This window comes from Otolemur garnettii, unplaced genomic scaffold (assembly GCF_000181295.1).
Source record: "Otolemur garnettii isolate 467f Iridium unplaced genomic scaffold, OtoGar3 scaffold00106, whole genome shotgun sequence".
Classification (NCBI taxonomy): Eukaryota; Metazoa; Chordata; class Mammalia; order Primates; family Galagidae; genus Otolemur; species Otolemur garnettii.
Genome location: NW_003852501.1, coordinates 988307 through 1014107, shown reverse-complemented (window position 1 = coordinate 1014107; position 25801 = coordinate 988307). Strand labels below are relative to the sequence as shown.

General features: G+C 35.2%; 1 protein-coding gene across 1 annotated transcript in view; it reads right to left on the bottom strand.

Annotated features, from left to right (window-relative positions):
* The window catches only part of RB1 (RB transcriptional corepressor 1), a 165961-nt gene that overhangs the window by 114765 nt on the left and 25395 nt on the right, over positions 1 to 25801 (bottom strand). Inside the window, exons 3-8 of the mRNA XM_003796681.3 lie at positions 22494 to 22609; positions 18436 to 18555; positions 13622 to 13660; positions 12572 to 12639; positions 9075 to 9185; positions 1385 to 1527 (exon numbers count right to left, since the gene is read on the bottom strand). Coding sequence (XP_003796729.1) covers positions 1385 to 1527; positions 9075 to 9185; positions 12572 to 12639; positions 13622 to 13660; positions 18436 to 18555; positions 22494 to 22609 — 597 coding nt within the window. The remainder of the gene's footprint in view (positions 1 to 1384; positions 1528 to 9074; positions 9186 to 12571; positions 12640 to 13621; positions 13661 to 18435; positions 18556 to 22493; positions 22610 to 25801) is intronic.

Below are 25801 nucleotides of genomic sequence, written 5' to 3'. Positions count from 1 at the left end.
ATAGCTCACAGCAACCTTAAACTCTGGGGCATAAGTGATTTTCTTGCCTCAGCCTCCCAAGTAGCTGGGACTATTTTTTTGTTGTAGTTGTCATTGTTTAACAGGCCCAGGCTGGGTTCAAACCTGCCTGGGTGTATGTGGCTGGCACCCTAACCACTGAGTTACAGGCGTTGAGTCAAGATACACATTTTAAAGGAATACTTGCCACACTTAAGTGCACCTAACAACAATGGGAAGTGGATACAAAATTATTACAGTAGTACAATATGGATATAGCTAATTTTATGTTGTTAATTAATAAATTTAAACTTCTTAGATCAATAGATTTATATATATTTTATGGTAGTAAAAATAAAATAGATTAGTATTTATAAATATTTTATGCATTCACAATAATGTAACTTAACTTTTTCTTAATTTTTTTGGTGTTTCTACACAAAAAAATTTCTGCAAGTATTTTCAAATTGTCATAAATCTCGAAAAAATTTCCCAATATATTTATTGAAAAAATTCTGCGTATAAGTGGACCTGTGCATTTTAAACACATGTTATCCAAGGATCAATGGTGTATTTGTTGAAATTAATAAGAGGCATGATGCTAAAACCCATATAATTTAATAAATGATTTTAATGCTTCTTAAACTAGATTGTGGGACTGTTCTCCCATTCCTTCCCAGGTTTGACAGAGAAATTTCAAAGATGTAACATTTTTCACTACTATCAAGTGAATTTAGGGCAATATGATAAATTATGAGAAAACCACCAAGTAAAGTAAAAGAAGCACTAATGCCAGTTGTCTCAAAGTCTAGTGTAGACATTATTGGTAATAAGCTATCAATCTCTGGAAGTTTGTTTAACCGTTATGAAAAGGAGGTTATAAGTACGTTTTTAATAAGATTTCTTCTAATTCTAACATTCCAGATTCTATGACAAAAATAAATAATTCCTGGGTGTTCACATGTATTCTCTACTAGACATGAACATGGGGTATAATATTTAGAAAGAGTAATTAAAGAGGGTGAATAGAAATTTAATGCTGGTATCACTTATCATTAAAGCAAAATAGCAGAGTTTTCTTAGCAGGGTATTTTAGAACATTATGAGTATCAGCCACCTCAGAGGAATCAAAGAATAAATACATTTGAAAGCTATTATCTTGACATCTATTTCAGTGATTCCAGGGTGAGGAAGCTACTCTCTTTAAAATCAAAGTAACTAAATACAAAATATAAAATTTTTCTAAATATTTTAGTACCACATAAGAGTTGTCACTAATTACAAAAAGCATGCTCATCACATCACAAAAGCAGTAAATACTGTTAGGAAGAACTTTCACCTAGATATCTACATTAACTGTTTTAAAGAAATCATGACATTAGATTACCTCATCTATATTACATTCATGTTCTTTACAGAGAACTTCAATAATTCTTGTATCATTTTCTAGTTGTTTTGCTATCCGTGCACTCCTGTTCTGACCTCTCCTTGGTGTTCGAGGTGAACCATTAATGGGTATTACAGCTGTTTCTGAAAAAAAGGTAAATTAGATAAGCACAGTTGCACATTTCATAATATAAAATAATAAAGTACTCTGATTATTAACTCAGAAGGTCAGAAATAATCTTAGTAACATTTTATTACTTTTACTTATTAGGCTCCATTTGAAGACTAACAGTTTCACCTATTTATTGAATAGCTATTATAAGTCATGTATTGAATTAGCTTTTGCCATTCCTATTCCCCTCCCTCATCCCAAATACTCCAAAAGAACTGCAAAATACCTAGTCTCATAACAAGTACAAAGAGAAGGCAGGGAAACAGTCAACTTATAAACTAATTCTAAGTATACTCTACTTAGTTTATTTATAAGAGAAAAAAATGTTTTATATCTTAGTCTTAAAAATAATGAGCAAATATGTATGAATTCGATTTCTAGATATACACAGTATAAAAGCAAATACCTTCTTAAAGTTTTAATAAATTATATGGCTTTTAAAAGATAAGATACGTAAATACTATCACTATAATAATGTGATGATAAATGAATGATTCTTTAAAAATCCCCTGGATTGGCTCGGTGCCTGTGGCTCAAGTGGCTAAGGCGCCAGCCACATACACCTAAGGTGGTGGGTTCGAATACAGCCCCGGGCCCACCAAACAATAATAGCTGCAACCAAAAAAAATAGCCAGGCATTGTGGCGGGCACCTGTGGTCTCAGCTACTTGGGAGGCAGAGGCAGGAGACTCTCGCCACAACACTCTAAGCAGGGGTACAGCTTGAGGCTCTGTCTCAAAAAAAAAAAAAAAAAAAAAGAAAGAAAAAATCCCCTAGATTGGCTCAGCACCTATAGCTCAAGTGGCCAGGGCACCAGCCACTTACACCACAACTGGCAGGTTTGAATCCAGCCTGGGCCTATCAAACAACAATGACAACTATAACCAAAAAAAATAGCCAGGCATTGTGGCAGGTGCCTGTAGTCCCAGCAACCTGGGAGGCTGAGGCAAGGGAATCACTTAAGCCCAAGAGTCTGAGGTTGCTGTGAGCTGTGACACCACAGCATTCTACCCTGGGCAACACCTTGAGACTCTGTCTCAAAAAAACAAACAAACAAAAAACAAAAATCCCCTGGATTAATTTGAGTATTGCCAATTCAAACTGAATATAGGTCCAGCTTTTAAAGACATTACATATGATTAAATATAAAAAATATTTACTGCCTCTAAACCTAATCAACAGCTTATGAGAAACTGAGAGGATAGGCCATAAGTGGTGGCTCATACTTGTAATCTTAGCACTCTGAGAAGCCAAGGGTGGTAGACCACTTGAGCTTAGGAGTTCAAGACCCCAGCCTAAACAAGAGTGAGGCCCCATCCCTAGTAAAAACAGAAAAATTAGCCAGATGACATAGCAGGTGCCTGTAGTCCCAGCTAGTTGGGAGGTTGAGCCAGTAGGATCACTTAAGCCCAAGAGTTTGAGGTTGCTGTGAGCTAGGCTGATGCCACAGCATTGTAATCTGTGCAACAGAATAAGACTCTGTCCACAAAAAAAAAAAAAAAAAAAAAAAAAAGAAGAAGAAGAAAGAAAAGAAAAGACAAAGAAAGAAAGGAAAGAAACTAAGAAGACAAAGGAACATGTTAAACTATACCACATAGTACAATCAGTAAAAACTAGACTATGTCTACTGGTTATCTTCCCAAGGGAAAGGAAGTCACTCTATTAAAACAAAAAAAGATAGAGGGCCACATAGCTAGTTGGAGATGGCTTTACAGCATCCAGTGGCTTCAGGCCACTGAAGCCTAGAGTCAAAAAATTAGAAGAAACTACACATGAGGAGAAGCCACCAAAGAAACGCTGGCAACATGAACAATCAGAACAGATCATCTCTCCCCAAGGGATCACAATGCAGCTACCACAGAAGATTCCAACTGTCAGGAAACTGTGGAAATGACAGAAATGGAATTCAGATTATGGATGACTAAAATAATGATGGAAATCGATGGGAAAGTGGAAAACCAGCAAAAGGAAATCCAAAAATTGGCCCAAGAAATTAAAGACATGACAAAGTCTCCAAGGAGCTAGACAAAATTAGAAAAAATATAACAGAGCTTAAAGAACTGAAAGAATCATTTAAGAAGTTTCCCAAATAGTATAAAGTTTCAACAAGAGATTAAACCATGGAGAAGAATCTCAGAGCTCAAATATAAGGCTTTTGGGCTAACCCAGTCATTTAAAAAGAGACAAAAAGAAGACAGTAAAAACAGAGCAATCTCTTAAAAAATTATGGGACTACAGGAAGTGTGTGTCTGTGTATACATATGGCACATAGGTTATCCAAAAAGGAGAAGAGTGTCCAAAATAGAAGCCCTAGTTGATAGCATCATAGCTCAAAAATTTGAAACATCACTAAAGATTCAAACATACACCTACTACATAAATATTGAACTCTAGGATAACTCAATTAAAACAAAACATCCCCTAGACATCTTGTAATTAACCTGCCCATAGTCAAAATTCTATAAGCAGTCAGGTGTAAGCAATAGCTAACCTATCAGGGCAAACCCATCAGGGCAACAGGTGACTTCTCAGCTAAAACTTTACAAGTTGGAAGGGAGTGGGCTCCCACCTTCCATCTTCTCAAACAAACAATTGCCAACCTAGGATTATATATCCTATAAAACTAAGTTTCATATCCAATGGAAAAATCAATTCTTTTACTGACAAGCCAACACACTGAGGAAATTTGCCACTACAACTCTGCCAGAAGTATTCGGACATATACTATCCACAGACCAATACAATGAACCACAAGCAAAAACAAGACACCCAGAACTAAAGGACAAAGCCTAGCTTCCTCAATGACCAAAATGATAAAACAAGGCAATAGAACTCCACACAAGACAAACAGAACTCCACTTAACTTATCAATTATCTGAATAGATGAGAATGGCTTGAATTTCCCACTGAAGAAGCACAGCTGGCTTACTGGATAAAAAAGCACAAGCCAAGTATATACTATCTTTAGGAAACACATCTAAATCCCAAGAACAAACTAAAATTCAGGGTAAAGGGTGGAACAACAATATTTTAGGCAAATGGAAACCAAGAGAAAGCAGGAATTGCAATCATTTTTGCAAGTACAATTGACTTTAAAGCAACAAAAATAAAGACAAAAATGGACCCTCTATCCTATACAACAAGAAGACATTTCAATCCTAAATATTAATGCACTCATCATTTACAAAATGAACCCTACTTGGTCTAAACAATATAATAACCAACATCACCATAATAGGAGAAACTTCAACATCCCACAGACAAAACTGGACAGACCCTGCAAGTGGAAACTAAAAAAGAAATGATGGACTTAAACATGACTCTAGAACAAATGGGATTAACAGACATACATGTAATATTTCAGCCCACTACTATTGAATACATGTTTTTTTCATCGATTTATGGATAAATCTCCAAGATTGATCATATCCTATTACACAAATCAAGACTCAACATATTAAAAAAAATAAAAATCATACCCTGTATCCCTATGGACCACTCAATGCCACCAGAAACCCTTAACTAGATACAAAGTCAAAGAAACTAAACAATCTATTGCTGAACAATAGCTGAGTCAAAGAGGAGTAAAGAAGTAAATTATTAGATTCCTCAAACAAAATGACAATGAAGCCATAAGCTATCAAAATCTGTGAGATACTGCAAAAGAAGTCCTAAAAGGGAAATTTATCACATTAAATGCCCACATTCAGAAATCAGAAAAGGCACGAGTCAATACTCTAATGATTCATCTCAAGGAACTAGAAAAAGAACAATCCAATCCCCAAGCCAAACAGAAGAAAAAAATACCCAAAATCAGAGCAGAACTAAATGAAATCAAAAACAAAAGAACCATTCATAAGATTAACAAAACAAAAAGTTGGTTATATGCAAAGATAAGTAAAATTGATAAACCCTTGGCCAGATTAACCAGAAACAGACAAGTAAGATCTCTAATAAGCTCAATCAGAAATGTAAAAGGGTAAATAAAATAGATATCATAGAAATACAAAGATCATCACTGAATATTACTAAAATATCTATGCCCAGAAATTTAAAAACATAGAGGAAATGGAAAAATTCCTCATATCACATCACATCCCTAGACTCAACTAAAAAGAAACAGAACTCTTTAACAGACACAGTTCAAGCACTTAAGTAGAAACAATAATAAAAAAGCTTTCAACAAAAAGTAAATCCTAGACCAAATGGTTTTATGTCAGAATTCTACCAAACCTTCAGAGAGAGCTTTTACCTAGATTGCAGAATCTATTACAAAACACTGAGGAGAAAGGAATCCTCCCCCAACTTCTTCTACAAGGCAAATATCACCCTGATACCCAAACCAGGAAAGAACACAACAAAAAACTATAGACCAGTATCATTAATGAATACAGAAACAAAAATATTCAATAAAATCTCAGCAAACAACATTCAGCTACACATCAAAAAATAACTTATTACAACCAGGTAGATTTCATCCCAGGGATGCAAGGCAGGTTTAATATATGCAAATCTATAAACATAATTGACCACATAAATAGAAGTAAAAACAAAGACCATCAGACCCTCTCAAGAGATGTAGACAAGTCATTTAACAAAATTCAGCATCCTTTTTTGACAAAAATACTTAAGAAAACTGGCATAGATGGGACATTTCTTAAACCGATAGAAGCCCTCCACAACAAATCTATAGCCAACATCATATTGAATGGAAAAAAAACTGAAAGCATTCCTGCTTAGAACTGAAACCAGACAAGGATGTCCTCTATCACCACTACTTTTCAACATAGTGTTGGCAGTCCTAGCCAATGCAATCAGACAAGAGAAAGATATCGGGGTATCTAAATGGAAACAGGGGAGGTCAAACTCTCCCTCTTTGCTGATGATATGACCTTATACTTAGAAAACCCCAAGGACTCAACCACGAAACTCCTAGAAGTGATCAAGAAATAGAGCATCTCAGGATCTAAAATCAACATTCACAAATCAGTAATCTTCATATATGCCAACAATAGTCAAGTTGAGAGTCAAATAAAAGATACAATACCCTTCAAGTTAGCATGAAAGAAAATGAAATACCTTGGAATATATGTAACAAAGAATATTAAGGATCTCTACAGAGAGAACTATGAAACGTTGAGAAAAGAAATAGCATAGGATGTTAACAGATGGAAGAACATATCGTGTTCATGTTTGGGAAGAATCAACATTGTTAAAATATTTATATTACCCAAAGCAATCTACAGAGTTAATGCAATCACCATTGAAATATCAAGTCATACGTTGAAGATCATGAAAAAATAGTTCTACATTTTGTATGAAACCAGAAAAAAACCTAAATAGCCAATGCAATTCTATAAGAATAAGACAGATGGCATAACTTTACCAGACTTCAGGTTATACTACAAATCTATCATGATCAAAACAGCATGGTATTTGTATAAAAATAGAGACATCATCCCTAATAGAATGATGAAACTAGCCTTATATTGCCATTTGATCACTGACAAAGCAAACAAAAGTATATAGTGGGGGAAAAGAATCCCTATTTAATAAATGATGCTGGGAGAACTGACGAGCCACATAAGGAACTAAAACTGCACCTGCACCTCTTAGCACTTATAAAAATTAACTCACAATGGATAAAAGATTTAAATCTAAGATACAAAACTATAAAAACTCAAGAAGAAAGTATTGGAAAAATTCTTAATCTTATCAGCCTAGGGTAAAAATGTATGAAGGAGATCCCACTGGCAACTGTACCAGCAACTAAAATAAATAAATGGGACCTGATCAAGTTAAAGTTTTGCACAGTTAAGGATACCATCACCAAAGCAAAAGGACAACCTTCAGAATGAGCGATGTGACCAAGGGCTAATTACCAGCGTCTACAAAGAACTCGAGCAAATCAGCAAAAGATCAAACAGCCCCAGTTAAAAACTAGGCAAAAGACATGAACAGAAACATCTCTCACATGGATAGAAGAATGGCCAACACACACATGAAAAAATGCTCATCATCCCTAATTCTCAGAGAAATGCAAGTAAGAACCACTTTGATGTATCACCTAACTCCAGTGAGACTAGTCCACATCAAAAGGTCCCAAAGTAACAGAGGCTGGCATGAGTGTGAAGAGAAAAAACTCAAGCACTGTTGGTGAGACTGCAAATTTGTACAGCCTCTATGGAAAGAGGTACAGAGATTCCTCAAAGAACCAAAAGTAGACCTACCATTTAGCCCTGCAATCCCATTATTAGGCATCTACTCAATAAAAAAAAAGGACATTTTACCATAAAGACATTTGTACTCAGATGTTTGTAGCAGCTCAGTTCATAATCACAAAGATGTGGAAACAACCCAAGTGCCCTTCAATACAGGAATGCATTAATAAACTGTGGTATATGTATACCATGGGATACTATTCATCCCTAAAAAAAGACAAAGATTTTGTATCTTTGAAACAACCTGGACAGACTTGGAAAACATCCTTCTAACTATCACAGGAATGGAAAGACAACCATCGTATATACTCTAAACACTAAAGGTTTGGAAAAATTTGAACTGTATTTATTATTTTCTATATATAATTCTTCTATTTTTCTCTCTCTGCTTTGCATGTGATTTGCTAAATTAAAGTTTCTGGCTTCTTTGCCAGAAGAAGTAATGAATGTGTCCATGTTTGATACATTTTCAAACATCTTCTCCAGACTTCAGTTTTCCTTTAGGCTCTTGATAACAAAGATTAAGTAGGCTTCAGCCTTTCAGCCACTTCAACAATTTGAAACTCCCATGTTGTGATTTGTCGTTGATTCTTTTTAGCATTATTATTAATACTTTCAACATTTCTGGAGCAAGGAATCAGTCCAGGCTTTGTTAAGTTTACACTTTTCTGTAGTATAATAAGTGAGTTTGAAATCCTACTCAAGGCCAACAAAGGAAGCAGTTCTAGGCTAAGAGGAATATACTGTACTCATCCTTGCTTAATGCTATCTAATTGTATTAGCAATAGCTATTTTTAGTTAAATTCACTTCAAATCTCATAATCCAAAGAAATAGTATCAATTACAGTTTGTATACCAAAATATTAGTCACAAAGTTACTGTAACATACAATACTTATAAACAGCTAAGCTGTTCCTATAGAATGGGCTACTCTTTCCCATGCAACTTCACTCATCTTTTTCTGCCTTTTTTCTTTTCTTCAGTAGGAATACCTTCCCTTAATCCTAACTACTCCTCAACACTCATTTCAAACACGAGCCTCTTTCATACAGCCCGGAACTTTCTTGTCTCCTGAACTCCCACAGCATTTACTGTATTTTGACCCAGCCAACTCCAATTAATTACTTACATGTCTTATCTTTCTTTCAATAACTTTTGTTACTTGAAGACAAAGTCCAACTCTGATTTATTTCTTATCATTCTCTCAGCATTAGAATCATGTTTGGTAGCCACTAGACATCCAATAAACAGTTGCTGAATGATAAAGTAGGAGGGGCTCAAGTTATTTAAAATACTTACTATATGGTTCTTTGAGCAATGCAGGAGGTGAAAGTTTGATGAAATAGTCAAGGACACATAGCATTAACTGAAATGAGATCACCAGATCATCTTCCATTTGTAATACTTCCCCTGAAAACAAAAATGGTTCACATTTTAAAAACATACCAGAGTCAGAGAAAATTGTGCGTATGGGTATACCCATATATTCATTCACTCAACAGTCAACTAAGGCATACCAAAGTTTTTTTTTAGAAAAAAAATCAAAGTTTTAGAAGGTTTAAAATATATAAAACATAAATAAAAATATATAAAATTATAAAGACTATATTAAAAATTATATAAAAATATGAAATTATAAATGCAATATAAGTCTACTCTGAGAATTTTATATTTCAGTATGATGATAATTCTTTACTTATTACAATTATTTTGCTTTTTAAAACTTATTTCCAATTTCGGTCAGAGCTAAAAAATTTATTACTTCTGAAAATAATTTTAAAGTATAATACATGCTAATCTTTATTCTAATTATTTATGAAAGCTTATATATTTTTAATTTTAATCCCCATCCAATATAATATCAAAAGCCATTAAGAAATAACAAAGTTAGTATATAATGATAAAGTCATCTGCAATACAATTATTTAGCACAAAACTTTTAAAGTTAATGTAACATATGTATAAGCAGAGGCTATGAGAAAATAAATGCATAGAATAGATACCTGAGGAAAAAAACTAGTGTAGCCACAAAGAACACACAAATCATAATCAAATACAGTTCTAACACATTTGCTTAGGGCTCTATAGGTATTACGCTAAAAAGAGAAGCTCAAATTGATTCATTTTCTATCTTCTGACTACTAAACCAGTAGTAAGATTAACAAAGTAAGTGCAGAAGGTAAGAAGACAGGTAACCCTGCATTAAGCAGGTTTTCTATATTCATGGATAAAGTGCAAAAAATGTTTGCACTATACTCAGCAGCAGCCTTCTTATGAAATTACAGGCATTTCCAAGTAAAAAACAGTAGAGTGAAGTCAGATGAAAGTATCCCTCTCTTTTAATATCGAATAAAATGAAAGAGGGAAAACATGTAGTAGTTAAGTGCTACTAACACCAATTTGAGAATACTAACTCAGAGGGCTGCCCCATCTTTTTCTTCTTCACGGACTAGAAGTTACTTCTGAGAGAAAAGTAGACTGGAGGAAGTAAACAACTGTTGTGAACTTTGCGACTAACAGACTTCCGTATACCATGTTGAACTGAGAAGAATCTGAATCTCAACATAGTCCAGTTAGAGAAAAAAATAGAACTACCACTGGGACTGTCGTGGTGCAGAGTTTATTCTACCAAAACGTCAGAACATCAAAGGCTCACATCAATCAGATGTATGCTCTATTTTCTCACTTGCCTTCTGCCTAAAAGTAGGTATGATGAAAATTCCTCCTCTCATACTGTAGTTCTTTGGGGACACAAGTCACAGATTAAGTACAGAGTGAAGGAGATTCACTCATGACATACAGGAGAAAACAAAACATCAAGTCAGAGTTACTCACAGTCCCAGCAAGGTAAGGGGGAAAGCAGCGGGAGTATGTAAACAGATTACAGAAACAAAAAAGTGAATCACAAGAAGGTGAAAATCAGACAGAGAAACCAATCTGGAAGAAATCACCAATCTGGAAGAAATCCCTAAAAGAAGAAAATACCCATGAATTCTTACACTAAGAACTAAGTGGATTCAAATTATATATATATAATAAAAGGATCTAGACAAGCTCAGAAAAAACTGAGGACCAAATAACACCATCACAAAAATAGTTTAGCCCGAAACAGAAGAAAGGTTAGAGATGAAAAAAATACATATTTATGTAAGAAAAAGAAAAACAATTAGAATAATATGAGAGAAGACAATAAATAAGGAGGACAAAAGCAAACCAACACAGGATGATGTTCCTGAAACGTAACAGTATAGAATAACCTAATTGAACAGAATAACATTTAAAAATACAGTGTATTAAGACTTTCTGAAATGAAGAACAGAATCTTCAGTATAAAAAGAGATATGGTATTAAAATAAACACTCTATTACAGAATAATAAAAGAGATCAAAAAGGTGTTCTAAAGTACTAACGTTGATGTAAACCACTCCAAATTGTATATAAAATCAGCACATTGTACCCCATAAATGCATTAGTTATGAGCTAATAAAAAATAACAAAAATAAAAATAAAACAAAAAGACTTCTTCAAGTATTCAGGAAGTAAATGGGAAGGGGAAATTAAAGTTGCCTTAGACTTCTTTTCTTTTTTAGGCTAGTCAAATGAAGCAATGGGAGCGGAGAACAAAGAAAGAAATCTCTAACTTGTTAGTGTGATCAGTTAGTTATAAACACCACTGCACAACAGGCCAGCCACGCTTCATGAGTTCTCAATAGCAAGGTTCAATGCCATAAAATACTGTCCTAAGGGACATAAAACATGACCCAAGAGAAGGATACATGGCCAACTGTCCTTCAAGTATAAAGGCTACAGACATGATTCACAAACATGTCAAACACAGGGAACACAACAACAAACAAGCATATTTTAACAATCCCTTGATGGTAAAATCTAGCCAGCTAAGAGGAAAAACAAAATTAAAAACTCAGAAATGGAGAAGCTAAGATATAGGAGTTATAACAAGCTTAGAATCCATTTTAATACAGAAGTGAGACTAAACAAGTACAATAATTATAATGACAGAACAAAATGTGAAAGTTATAAACTTCAATAATGTAACAATAAAAAAATGAACTAACTAATCAGAGAATGGGGAGAGAGGAGAATAAGGATACTGCTTCTTCAAAGCAGATAAATGTATATTATTTTAAATCAAAGCACAAAGTTAAGATTCTAACCCCTTAATTTTCTCATAATGCTTTTTCATAATCTTAAGGAAATATTTCTTAAAAGTAATACAACTTACAGGGACAAAACATTTGTATAAATTAAACAATTCTTTCTGTTTCTCTTGTTTCTTTTTCTATGTAAAATCTGAGTAAAATTAATTTTTATATTTTAAAGGTAGAACCATAGTATGATCCTATTTTTAGATCTGCTTGGGAATACACTCATCTATTCATCTTTTGAATCAAAATGTATATATAAAGATATGTATGGAATGATAGTCACATAATTTTAATAATAATTATTCCCAGGCTTTGGTAATTTTTCTTTGTGTCTTGTACTGTTTGAATTATTTATCATGAACAAATATCATTTCTATAAAAATATAGTAACTTAATTATTCTTTTAAAAAAAGGAAGGAAGGAAAGATGGAATATTACAAATAGCAATGAAATGAAACATTTCCAAGGTTTTTTCTAATACAGAATTACAAGAACTTGGTAACAGTTAATAAGCCACACAGAGAATGGAGCAGGTGGGAGGCGAATAAAAATTTGAGGATTTAGTTCAAAAAAAGTCAATTTAATGATGACATTTGAAGCATTATCATAAAATAAATATAATGAATTTACCTTTAGCTAATAAAAATGTGATCCAAGAAATTTTTAGCACCAACATAGAATTTATTTCAGTAGATATCCTAGTAAACAAATAGAAAGCAGAAAAAACAAGAAAAATGTAATGCTGACAGAAAGTTTTCCAACTGATACCTTTGAGGTGTTTTGTGGTGGTTGTTTTTTTTTAAAAAAGAAAACCAGACTTGAGTTAAATGCATAATAGAATACAGTTTTTAAATGCATAATTTATGCCTAAATTTATCTCAGTTCGTTAATACTTCTACCAAGATATTGCATTTAGCACATAGAATAGCATACTATTGTAAAGACAATACTGAATATCTCGATTCTAATCTAAAAGTATACAAAGGACACAGTATACTAAAATATACTTGGTTTCAAATTACCTGAATACTTTTTTGCTCTTTGTTTTCTAATTAAAATCAACACTGTAAGCAGTAAAATGAAGGTTTGGGTGACTACAGTTTGCCAATTTAACACCTTGCCTTGATATTTTTCCACATTCACTTGTTAGAATTAATAAGTTCCTATCAATTAATCAATGAATATACAATTCTCCTTTATATCAATCATCTTTAAAGAGGTAGAAAATCTCACGTACTCATTCTGCTTTCAAGGAAAAACTCTGGAACTCAACATGGGTATGCTGTTAGAGCAAATATTATACATTTAAAATAACAATTTGGGAATTTTAATGTAGACCTTTATACTTATTCTCACACAAAAATTATGCTGAGTCTTAGTTAATAAAGTGCCTGCAACAGACCCTCAATAAAGATTTAGTCAATAAATCTGTATTTTTCCCACAGCCGGAGATAAGGCTCTCAATCAATTTCCACCTTATTACTTCTCCCTTGTAGTAAGTATTTTATGCCACTTTCTTTTTGAGACGATCAATAATCTATCTAGGACTTAAATCTCTGAGCTTAATTCATGAAGTAGCATGCTATCATCAATCCAACTACTAATGTTATCAGTATGCCTGAGATTATCCCAGAAAAGTCTTTTCAAAAAATGAAAAATAACATGCTCTGAACTACTTACGAATTACTGGGTTGTGCCAGATATATAAGTTCACATGTCCTGAAAAGAAAAAATAATAATATTATCATTATGGCTTTTAAAAAGTTATTTTTAAATGTTTTCCTAATTTACAAATTAGAGCAATTTTACCATGCTTTATTCATCTTAAGAAGCATACTTTAAAAAAAACACCATTATGAAATAAAACAGATTTTCTGTGCAATTCATGACACTGCACATCATTATAATATCTAATTATAATCACTGAATTCCCTATGTTCATTTGTAACAATAGTGCTGGTTAGAATCCTAGATCAAGTCATAAAATCTACTTAACTAATGGTCAAATATAATCTACCCTAAAATAAACAGCCTATGGTATCATAGTTAATCTTCCCAATTACTCCTCAGAAAAAAAATACAAACAAGAGAAAAAGCCCTGCTGGATCCGCTTCAAGGCTAGTAAAGTTAACTGCATAATCTCATATGAGTAGTCAATTAAAATTCTAAATCCCTTTTATAAAGACCTAAATGATCTTTTAAGGCTAAATCTGATGATGTAGCTCCTCAGTTTAAAATAATTCAATGGCTTTCCATTGCCTGCAGAGCAAAGCCCAAGCTCTTTACCAATCCCTTCCTGTCTGTCAGCCATCAGCAATATTAAACTGCATCCTGCTACTGCTTTGGCTTTGTATATCTGCTAATCACTCTGCCTAGGATGCTCAGTCCCAGTTCCCACTCATTCTGTTTGGTAAATTTCCACTTATCCTTTAAATCCTAACCAGACTTCCTTCTTCTATAGTTTAACCAAAATCATCCCTGCAGTTACTCTTTTTACCCTTAAACATATATAATGTAATGTTTTGCTTGCTATATAATATCTACTTCTTACATATACTCCTCCACAACAGAGCATCACATTCATTATTGAGTTTATTTTTATAAACAAAATATAATATATTTATTTACTCTAAACTTCTTCATGATCATAAAGTTAAGGATTTTGTACCCCCAGTACCTAACATATAGCCTGGCACTAACAGTTAATTATTACTGTGGTTTGTTACTTTATTTGCAATAAAACAATGGATAGTGTAGAGATTCACAAAGTATATTACATAAAATGCTATGCTTAAAAAAATTTAATTGATAGTAAAGATTGTGTGTGTGTGTATATATATATATATGTAGTCTAGTAAGTTTAGAAAATGCTGAACTCAAGAAAGTTCAACAGATTTTATTAGACAGGATTATAAAAATCTTGAATTCCTAACATTCATGGCAACTCTTTAAAGGGTAATATGGATGATGGTGCAGATGTGGAGAGAAGGGAACACTTTTATACTGTTGGTAGGACGGCAAACTAATATAGCCTCTTTGAAAAGAAGTATGGAGAATCCTCAAAGAATTCAAAATAGACCTTCCATTTGATCCTGCAATTCCGTTACTAGGCATCTACCCAGTAGAAAACACATTCTTCTTAGTAATATATAACAACAATAGAAAAGCAAGTATCCAGTAGAATATGAAGCCAGCAGATGATCTAATACAGGTTGACACAAGGGAAAAACTCAAAATTCAATTTAAGCTATGGGGAGGGGAGTGCAAGGAGGGAGGAAGAGGGAGGGAGATTGGTATGCTCCCACCTAATGGGTACAATGTAAAGATATTTATATTGGCCTTCAGCCCCAAAATGCTATTATCTGGAAATAATCTCCTGTGTGGGGGACACAACTACAACAGGGACTTTACCTAACAAATGCAAACATTGTAACCTAATTGTTTGTAACCACACATTAATCTGAGAGAAAAAAATAAACAAATAAAGGAGAATATGGTGTGCAATGTTTCCCAAACTGGGTTGAAATCTTTTTCTTAAAGCTAACATTTATGGAAAGTCTACTCTGTTTACACCAGGCAGTGGACGCTGTCTGTGCATTATCTCATTTAATACATTAAAAAAAACTAACAGGGTAGGTACTATTTTCAACTCCACTTACATGTTAGAAAACTAAGCACCAACAGGGGTGTCTAACCTTTTTTTCCCCCCTGCCACACAATGGAAGAGTAAGCACTGTCTTGGGCCACACATCAAATACACAAACACAGAACAAAAGCTGATTAACAACAAAAACAAAAGGTTTATGCATACTTTTCATGGTATCCAATGCCACAGTAACCAAAAAAGTATTCACAGAATCTACATGTGTTCCAGAGGCCACAGGTTGGACACCTCTGCACAAAAGCTAGGTAACTACCTGGCACATCTCCTGGGTGAGGGGCACAATCACAACAGGGACTTAACCTAGCAAATGCAAACAGTGTAACCCAGTCATTTGCACCCTCATATTAATCTGAAATTTTAAAAAATTACGTTGATATGAAGAACAATAAAATGAACCCAAGCAATAAAAAATAAGTAAGTAAATAAGAAAGCTAGGTAACTCATTTGCCCAACCAGGTGTTGGAGCCCAAAGCCCAAACCAGAATCCAAATCTGTCTGCCTCTTCCCCACCAGGCTCTACTGCAGCATCCCCTTTTTAAATAAAGTTTCACATCACACTGCAGTTTTGCAGAAAATTCTTTGGGAACTCTGGTCTTGTCTCCTATTTACTAACCTGGAAATGCCAGTATTTACATTGGCCTTCAGGGAAAATATGGGGTAGGAAGAACCTGAGAACTTCAGTGCAATCCATAAAATATTTTCAAGGTTTTACTTTTCAATATGTAATAACTGCAATGTTCAACTTTACCTTTTTTCTCTTATCATCTGAATTTTCTATCATCTAAACACTTCTCTGTAACATCCTTCTCCTCATACACTTCCAGACCTACTTAAACACTCAAATACAGACAGAAAATACATATTCATTTTTTATAAAATCTTAACATAATGTAAAAAGAAATAATGTTGGCTTACTTGTTTTATTCATTGATCACTGCTGTTTACAGAAATAGATGGCAAACCTCTTGAACAAAGTAGACTCTAAAGTCTGAAATAGCCTATTAGATTATTCTACTTCCTATTTCCTTTTCTAATTCTCCCTTAGCTTCCAGGAGAAGCAAATGAAATTCATCAGTAGAGGGTGTGATGGGTAAATGAAAGGGGAAAACAGAAACAAATATCCCAGCAGATTCCTGATCTCAGACAGCAAACCAAACAACTTGGAAATATCCCAGGAAAATTACTATAGCAGGAAAATAAATCAGGACTACACCCCAGATCACTTCTACCAACCAGCCCCCAAATACTATTCTCAAGAAATAACCTGATGATTGTAAAGTTTCTATTTCTAGTCTATTAAAAAGAATTTTCTTTAAAATTGGCATAGGAGTGGCACCCGTAGCTCAATGGGTAGAGTGCCAGCCACATACACCGAGGCTGGTGGGTCCAAACCCAGCCTAGGCCAGCTAATACAACAACAACAACAACAAAAAAAAATAGCCAGCATTGTGGTGGGCACCTGCAGTCCCAGCTACTTGGGAGGCTGCGGCAAGAGAATCTCTTAAGCCCAAGAATTTGAGGTTGTTGTGAGCTGTGACCCCACAGTACTCTACCCAGGGTGACAACTTGAGACTCTGTCTCAAAAAAAAAAAAAAAAAAAATGGCATAGGGAAGTTTTTGCTTAGTTTACTACAGAGGTAACACAGTCTCCTTAGAAATTTAAGTTACTTGCATAAAACCTCAGTTAACATTTTGGTAAACTTCTTTCCAATTATTTCATTCTATGCATTAGTGGTCTGGCTTTTTTTCCTTACATGTAGTTATAATCATAGTGTATCCTGCTTCATTTATTTAACATTAGAAGTACTTCCTCATATAGTTATTATTCCTCATCACATTTTATTTTATATTTATATATTATGGTTAGATTACATCATAATATTTTATTATTTAACTTCAGTTGTGAATAAATAGGTTGCTTCCAATTTTCAGGGACCCAAATAATATTATAACAAAAATCTGTAAAGTTATTTTGTATTTAAGATCATATTCTTAAGCTAAGCTCCCAAATGTGAATGAAAAGGTTATGAACAAGTTTGAAGAACAGACAAGAATTTAGAAAGTCACTACTAGGTAAATAAAAATAGCCCCTCACCAAATTTTAGATATATACATAGAGAGAGAGATATGTATATATGCACATATATATATTATATATTATGATCTACTCAATGTAAAGCTATAGCCAAAGGAAAGAAACATTCTAAAATATGAAAAATGACTATCTCCAGTGCTGAAATTTTGATTGATTCATATTTCTTACTTACACCTTTCCATATTTTCCATATTCCATATAGAATATTTTCCGCATTCTATAACTAGTTCACATTTCTTATGCAAATTATTTAAATAATTTCTTTCTTTCTTTCTTTCTTTTTTTTGAGACAGAGTCTCACTTTACCACCTTGGGTAGAGTGCTGTGGCATCACAGCTCCCAGCAACCCGAAACTTTAGAGAATGTCTTTTAATGATAAAATATTCCCCTGTGTGTAAAGCTTCTATTCTCTTCAATAAAGGACAAAAACCAAACAAATAGAAAGAGATGGATAATGCTACCATATATTACAATTAAAAACAAGCACAGGAAAAGTTTTCTAAAACAGCTGCAAATTGTGAAGGAATAGTTAAACAATTGTGGAGAAAGCATTCAGAATACATATGACTAGATAAATAAAAGCTAAGAATTAATAAGAAACTAATAGCAAAAAGACAAATCTAAGGGGTAGTATTTAGTAATTTTACTAAAGATGTAATATAGTTCCCAGTTGGAATCTTTTAACTACAAACAGTGACATAAAAAATCAGGGTGTAGCTCCAATAAAATATTTACCTTTCTAATTTGCTGTACAGTGCACACAATACATCATACTTCTTCAACAGTCTCGACATAGCATTATCAACTTTAGTACTCGTGTCAATTTCTTTTAGTAACTCAAAGAATTTATAGACACTACATATGAAAGAATAGAAAAAAGTAAATCAGTAACTTTAAAAATTTGTCTTATTTCATTTCCAAATAATAAACATTTCAATTCAAAATATTATTAGCTCTACATTAAAACAATATTATATCCGTTGGAAAAAATACTTTTCTATTTTACTAGAATTTGAAGAATAAAATAATAATTAGCCTTCAGCTTACATTTCTTTATATACCTATATTTGTATCTATTTCTCACTGAGAACATAGGAAAAAAGAAGGATCATGAAGAGACACATACATGCCTGTACATTTATTTCTTTATCTGTCCATATGCTTTTTATAAACTGTGAGTTCACATCCATTCAACCAATTCTAACACAAAACCATACAGTTTATTCTAATATTTCCCTTTCCATATTTATAACTCTTCATTAACGGTGAAGAAATCTGGAACCCATTCATCCTAACTTATTCACTTATTTAACCAACCCCCGAAAGTAACATCTTCCATCTCCAAAGCCATCCACTCCCCATTTGTGGACGCTCCTCTCTTCCACTCACGTGACTTTCACCCTTCCATGTGGACACTTTCCTCACTTGGTAGGGCTCTGACTCATCTCTCTTGTGCTATGGCTCCCTGCACTGGCTGCCCACCCAGTGTCAGAGTGTCCCTGACACCGCATACCAAACAGCCCATGTGAGGGTGCCCACCCACAAGGATACCCCTTTCCATGTGAATGCCCTCCTCACCCCACTTTGGGTCAGATCCATAGCCCTCCCCTCCACAGATGCACACTCAGATGCATTCTTTCTTTGTTCCATCAATGGTTTTATGGATGAATTGTTTGCAGAAAAGCAAAGATGATTAAAATTTTTAAGTTGTGGCTCAGTGCCCGTAGCTCAGCAGCTAGGTGCCAGCCACCTACACCAGAGCTGGTGGGTTTGAATCCAGCCTGGGCCTGCCAAACAACGACAACTACAACCAAAAAATAGCGGAGTGTTGTGGCAGGTGCCTATAGTCCCAGCTACTTGGGAGGCTGAGGCAAGAGAATCACTTAAGCCCAAGAGTTTGAGGTTGCCATGAGCTATGACACCATGGCACTCTACCAAGGGTAACATAGTGAGACTCTGACTCAAAAAAAATAATAATAATAATTTTAAGTTGTTTAAATAACTCCAAATTGTTCTTTATTATTGTTTTCTACAAAAATTAACCTATTTGAAATGTTAGTACAGGCAGTCCCTGGGCAACACACAATATAGGTTCTGTAAGTGTGCTCTTATGTTGAATTTGTACATAAGTTGGAACGGATACATTTGCCTATTACCTATAACAGCCTCCATTCATAAGTGCAAGTTGTATGTCAGTCAGATGTTTCTAACTCGAGAACTGCCTGTACATACATTTTTCAATAGGGCACTAAAGACAGAAATCATCACCTGCATCTTGCATACTCATTTCTAATCAAGTTTATATAAGGAATTTTACCAAAACAGCTAACTGAACCAAATGGTAGTCATCAGATCCATCTATAGTCTGTCTAGTAATCAATAAGTTATAGCCCTCACTCAAAAAACTAGGCTGGACCAATCAGACATTTATCTCAAGAACTGGGAAAAACGAAAGCTTCATCTTATCAGCAGGAAACACAGAACCCAAAAGAAGGTTATTAAAAGTTCCCAGATGGATGCAGTGGCTCACAACTGTAATCCCAGCACTTTTGGAGACCAAAGCAGCAGGATCACTTGAGGCCAGGAGTTTAAGACCAGACTGGGCAATATTGTGAGACCCCATATCTACAAAAAGTAAATAAATGAGCCACTGTGTGCCTACAGTCCCAGCTACTCAGGAGACTGAGACAGAAGGATCACTTGAGCCTAGAAGATTCAGGTTACAGTGAGCTATGATCATGCCACTGCACTCCAGCTTGAGCAACAGAGCCAGACTTACTCTCAAAAGAAAAAAAAACTCCCATGATACAGAAGGGATGGCCATGATAAGCTATGTAGAAAAGCAAATAAAGAGGAGTAGAAATGATAAAGAGTAAAAGATTAGAATGCTGATTAAAAGAGAATGGAGCAAATATGCAGATATATCTAGAGAAAAAGAAACCAACCTTTAGGATGGCATTTATTGAAGAACTACTCTCAGTCAGTTCCAGTTTTTATGAGGTACATGGCAATACCTGGCCTTGGAGTACCATGAAAACTGTGAATTGTTGTAACAAAGAATTATTTTTCTAGGGGCAACTTAAGGGAAGAAGAAAAGGAAGCCAAAGGCATTGACTCTATGAACTATGTTATATTTATGTTATATTATTTTGTATATTTATAAATGTACAGGGCCCTGCTTCCATATTTTATTATTTTTTAAAAAAACAGACGGGCAACTTGCTGCCTGTAGCTCGGCAGTTAGGGTGCCAGCCCCATACACTGAGGTAGGTGGGTTCGATTCCGGCCTGGGCCCGCTAAACAACAATGGTAAATGCAACAACAATAACAACAACAACAACAAATAGCCAGCCATTGTGGAGGGGGCCTGTTGTCCCAGCTACTTGGGAGGCTGAAGCAAGAGAATCACTTATGCCCAGGAGTTAGAGGTTGCTGAGAGTGTGATGTCACAGCACTATACCGAGGGCGACACAGTGAGATTCTGTCTTAGAAAAATAAAACCAAAAACCAAAAAACAAACAAACAAACAAAAAAAAACAGATGGACACTTGCTATGCCCGGACTGGAGTGTAGAGGCTATTCACAGGCATGATTCTACCACTGATCAGCATGTGACTTTGGACCTACTCTCTTTCTGACCTGGGCCAATTCACCCTCTCCTTAGGCAACTTGGTGGTCACCTGTCCCCAGAATGTCATCATATTGATGCTGAACTTAGTGTGCACAAGAACTCCTGCACACAACTAATCTTCCTGCCTCAGCTTGCCAGGTAGCTGACTGAGATTAGAGGACGATGTCCCCATACCTGGCTATTTCTACATTTTACTCAGAGGTAGTAAGAAAGAGCATTATAAAAATGCAACAATTTAATCTACCTTATTTGAATTAATACACCAATTATGTTTAATTCTAGATGGTGTTATTCAAGAAGAAATATTACAACTAGCTATTTGGTAAAGTTATTTACTGTTACATTCTGTAAATATGATGCAAAGGAAATGTCTGGAAGTCCTAGAAGAATTCTCAAGATAAAATTCATGAATTACTGAAAAGAAATTAGTAAACTCTTCTTTATAAGGCTTGTAAGTTTGAAAACAAACATTTATTAAGTTAATTACTGGGTCAAGTATTGATGTAGATACTCAAATGAATACATAATCAGAAAAACACATGTAATTAAAGTATTTACTATATTAAAACAAACTTGAACTTTAATAAATCTTATTTAAATTGCTTTAAAACAAACTCACATTACTTTTATGAAGGTTTTAACATGTAGCAAGTCTATAAATCCTTACTTTTTTTCATTTTCTCAACAGCTACAATTAAGAAAGTTTACAAATAGCGAGATACAATGAAAATTTTCTCAGGACACAAACTGCTACATTTTTTCATTAAGTTCTATGAGAGAATGACAGTTCATTATTTGATCTCAATTGTTTATGTTTTACTTAACTTTAGCATTTCTCACTAATTCCTTACAGTCTAATTTTTTTTTTTTTTTTGAGACAGAGTCTCACTTTGACCCCCTTGGTAGAATGCTATGGTGTCATATAGCTCATACCAACTTCAAACTCTTGGGGGCAAGTGATCCTCTTGCTTCAGCCTCCCACGTATCTAGGACTATAGGTGCCTGCCACAGCGCCCAGCTATTTTTAGAGACGGGGGTCTCCCTCTTGCTCAGGCTGGTTTCGAACTCCTGAACTCAAGCAATCAACCTGCCTCTAAGAGGAAAGTCTAGAAATAGTTTCCTTTAATGGCAGAAGCGAGCCTATTTATATAAGAAACTTTACCTGGTTTCTATGTTTTTCTGCAGCTCAGTAAAAGTGAATGGCATCTCATCAAGGTCAACTGCTGCAATAAAGATACATATTCCCCACAGTTCTTTTTTCTTTTGAATATAACCTTCCTGGGAACAAAAAAATAAATAATGTTCAAGTATTTCATCAAGTTATTCACACACTGGATACTATGCTAAAATTGTATTATAAGTGATTTTTTTTCTTATTAAGCAAAAAAATAAATATTTTAAATTTTTATGATGCAGTATACTTAAAGGCATTTCATAAACATTCAACTTTTACATTATAAGGCAAAGAAAGTACTAGAAATATCAAAAAGTTAAATTCACAACTTATTGTGGAAATTTTAGGGGTTAGTCAATTCTTTGAAATAGTTTCACTTTTCAATAACCCAATGTCACTGAAGCCAAGGTAAAGAAATTTTAGAGTCTATAACATATAACTTGCTTAAGAAAAAACAAGCCTTTATTCTTATTCAATTATTTTCCTTTGCCCTAATTCATTCTTTTATCAATTTATTTATTCAAGTACTTTATAACCTTGTATAATTCATATATTTCAGTCCCTTAATTTTTTGGTAAAATCCAAAATACATAACCTCACTTTGTAAAAATTAAATGAGATTATATTTACAAAGCCCTGAGCATAATGTCCAGTTTATAATCAGTTCTTAATGAATGATGGCTATCTTTACCACAAGAATACACTTTTTCATTATCTTTAGAATACTTTTCCCCCAACAATGTATGCCATCTTCAAAATACATAAATTCTGTAGTTATATTAAGTTGAAAGCAAAAGAAGTGTCTAATTATCTAATATTCTGCTAAACAGTTGGAACTACTTGCTTATTCTTAACTAGAGATTATAATAGAGCTGAAAAGAAAAGTGTATGAGGCAATTTTACATTGTTTGACACATCAATTATATAAAAGCTTTAGCATAAACAGCATGACCAAATTTTATGGATAATAAAAAGTTTATCACCATCCAATCCTGAACTTTTCCTTACTTTTAGCTATTTGGAATATAAACATTTGAAAACTTATATTACACTTATACACAAACTAGGACAGTTAAAATTTAAAAGACAGGCAATATCAAAGGTCAATGGGGATGTAGAGGAATGGAATACGTAAACATCACCAGCAACTATGTAAAATGGCACAATCATTTTGGAAAACAAGTTTGGCAAGTTCTTATGAAATTAAATACATGCTTTCCATAACACTTAGCAATTCCGCTCCTAGACATTCACACTCAGGAAAAATAAAAACACTACATACAGGAACATTCATAAACAAATTGTGGTATATCCCTATAATGAAATGCTATTTGACAATAAAAAAAGGAAAAGTCACAAAAAATATACCAACACAGATAAATCTCAAAATTATTACACTGAGAAAGGGCCAAACTCAAAAGGATTCACTGCATAATTCCTTTTATATGAAATTCTAGAAAAGGGAAAACTAGTAAATTCAAAAGGTAGATCATTGGCTGCCTAGGAAGCAGGCAAGAAGTGTTCAGGACTGACTGCAAAAGGGAATGAAAAGATTTTCTAAAGTGATAAAAAAATTCTATATTACATGGGTGAATGTATCTGTTAAAAATACGTAAACTTGGCTCAGCACCTGTGGCTCAAGTGGCCAAGGCACCAGCCACATACACCTAAGGTGGCAGGTTCAAATCCAACCCAGCCCACCAAACAACAATGACGGCTGCAACCAAAAAACAGCCAGGCATTGTGGTGGGAGCCTGTAGTCCCAGCTACTTGGGAGGCTGAGGCAGGAGACTTGCTTGAGCCCAGGAGTTGGAGGTTGCTGTGAGCTGTGATGCCACAGCACTCTACCCAGGGGGACAGCTTGAGGCTCTGTCTCCAAAAATAAATAAATAAATAAATAGGTAAACTGAACTGTGCATTTAAAATAGGCATGTTTAAGTATACGTAAATTATACCTCAATAAATTTGATTTTGAAACGTATTACATACTATTTCTGAAAACGAACAAAGTATATACAGCTTCATTGTTAAGACAACTAAGTGTATATTTTATTGTATTTACATTTTTTTCAAACAGATGCAGGTTTTATTTTTCCCTATGATAGAAACAGCTAACACGCACGTGGTGGGGGAGGAGGGGAGGGTGGCAGGTGAACCAGCAAAGTACAGGTGCATCTTAGCGGGTTTGTCTCGGGTTACAGTCGCCATCTGGTGTAAAGCCTCCCAGTTTGTTCAGAGTTGTCTTCTCTCTGCTACCCTGGGGCGGGATCTCCCATGCTGCCAAGAGACCGCCTCAGATCCTTTCTCTGACAGCATCTCGAGCAATGTCAGCTGTGCCCATGTGAGGGCAGCTGAATGGAGAGGCCCTACAGCACCCCATGCTCACAGCTACAGTCAGTTCGGAGGACCCAGGAGCCACGCCCAGCAATGAGCCAGGAGCTGAGCCTGATCCTTTGAAAGGACAGCTGCCCTGGCCTCTAGGGCACATTTTCATCCTGGGAAGAGCTTTCGCTAGGCAGCCTTGATGATCTGCAAAGTAGCCGCCCCCTTCTCAGGGATCCCATCTATCCGCTATACACTCGCCTTCCGATGCCAGCCACACTCCCAAGGGTGAGCAGTTGGCTCCCCTTGGCTCTCAGAACCTTGTCCTCCAGCTCAGCTTTCGGCTGCTGCAGCTCTGACCCCCAGGAGGACAGAGACAGCCACTGCGTGGGGCTCCGTGGAACTCCGTGGGCCAGGTCCACATTCTCGTGGGAATCACCAGGGTGTCCAACAGCAGGCAGAGTACATTCAGGCTACGTACCGCGGAGAGCATACTGGCTTTTTGACACTCAGTCTTAGGGTGGCTGATGTCTTTCACGTGGACGATGAGGTCCACGGGGGCCACGGGGGCCACGACTCCCGGGTGGTGAAGAACTCCATTAGGAGCAGGTTGAAGAAGCTGAAGCTATCCATGTACCGGGCAGTCATGTGGGAGGACAGCGACCCCGCGTGGGCAGTTCTATCCAGCCTGGCGAACAGCTGATGCCGAGGTTGGACCGCAACATCACCTGCCGAGCAGTGGTTCTCAACTTTCCTAATTGCGACGCTTTAATACAGTTCCTCATGTTGTGGTGACCCCCAATCATAAAATTTTCATTGCTGTTCTCAACTTTCCTAATGCAGTTCCTCAGGTTGTGAGGAACTCAGCCATAAGCACTGTCTCCGCAGCAGGTGCGGTTTCCTCCCAGCCTCTCCAGGGCCCTCCAGATCTTGGTCTCTTCTCTCGCAGACACTGCAGGACCTGCATGAAGGAT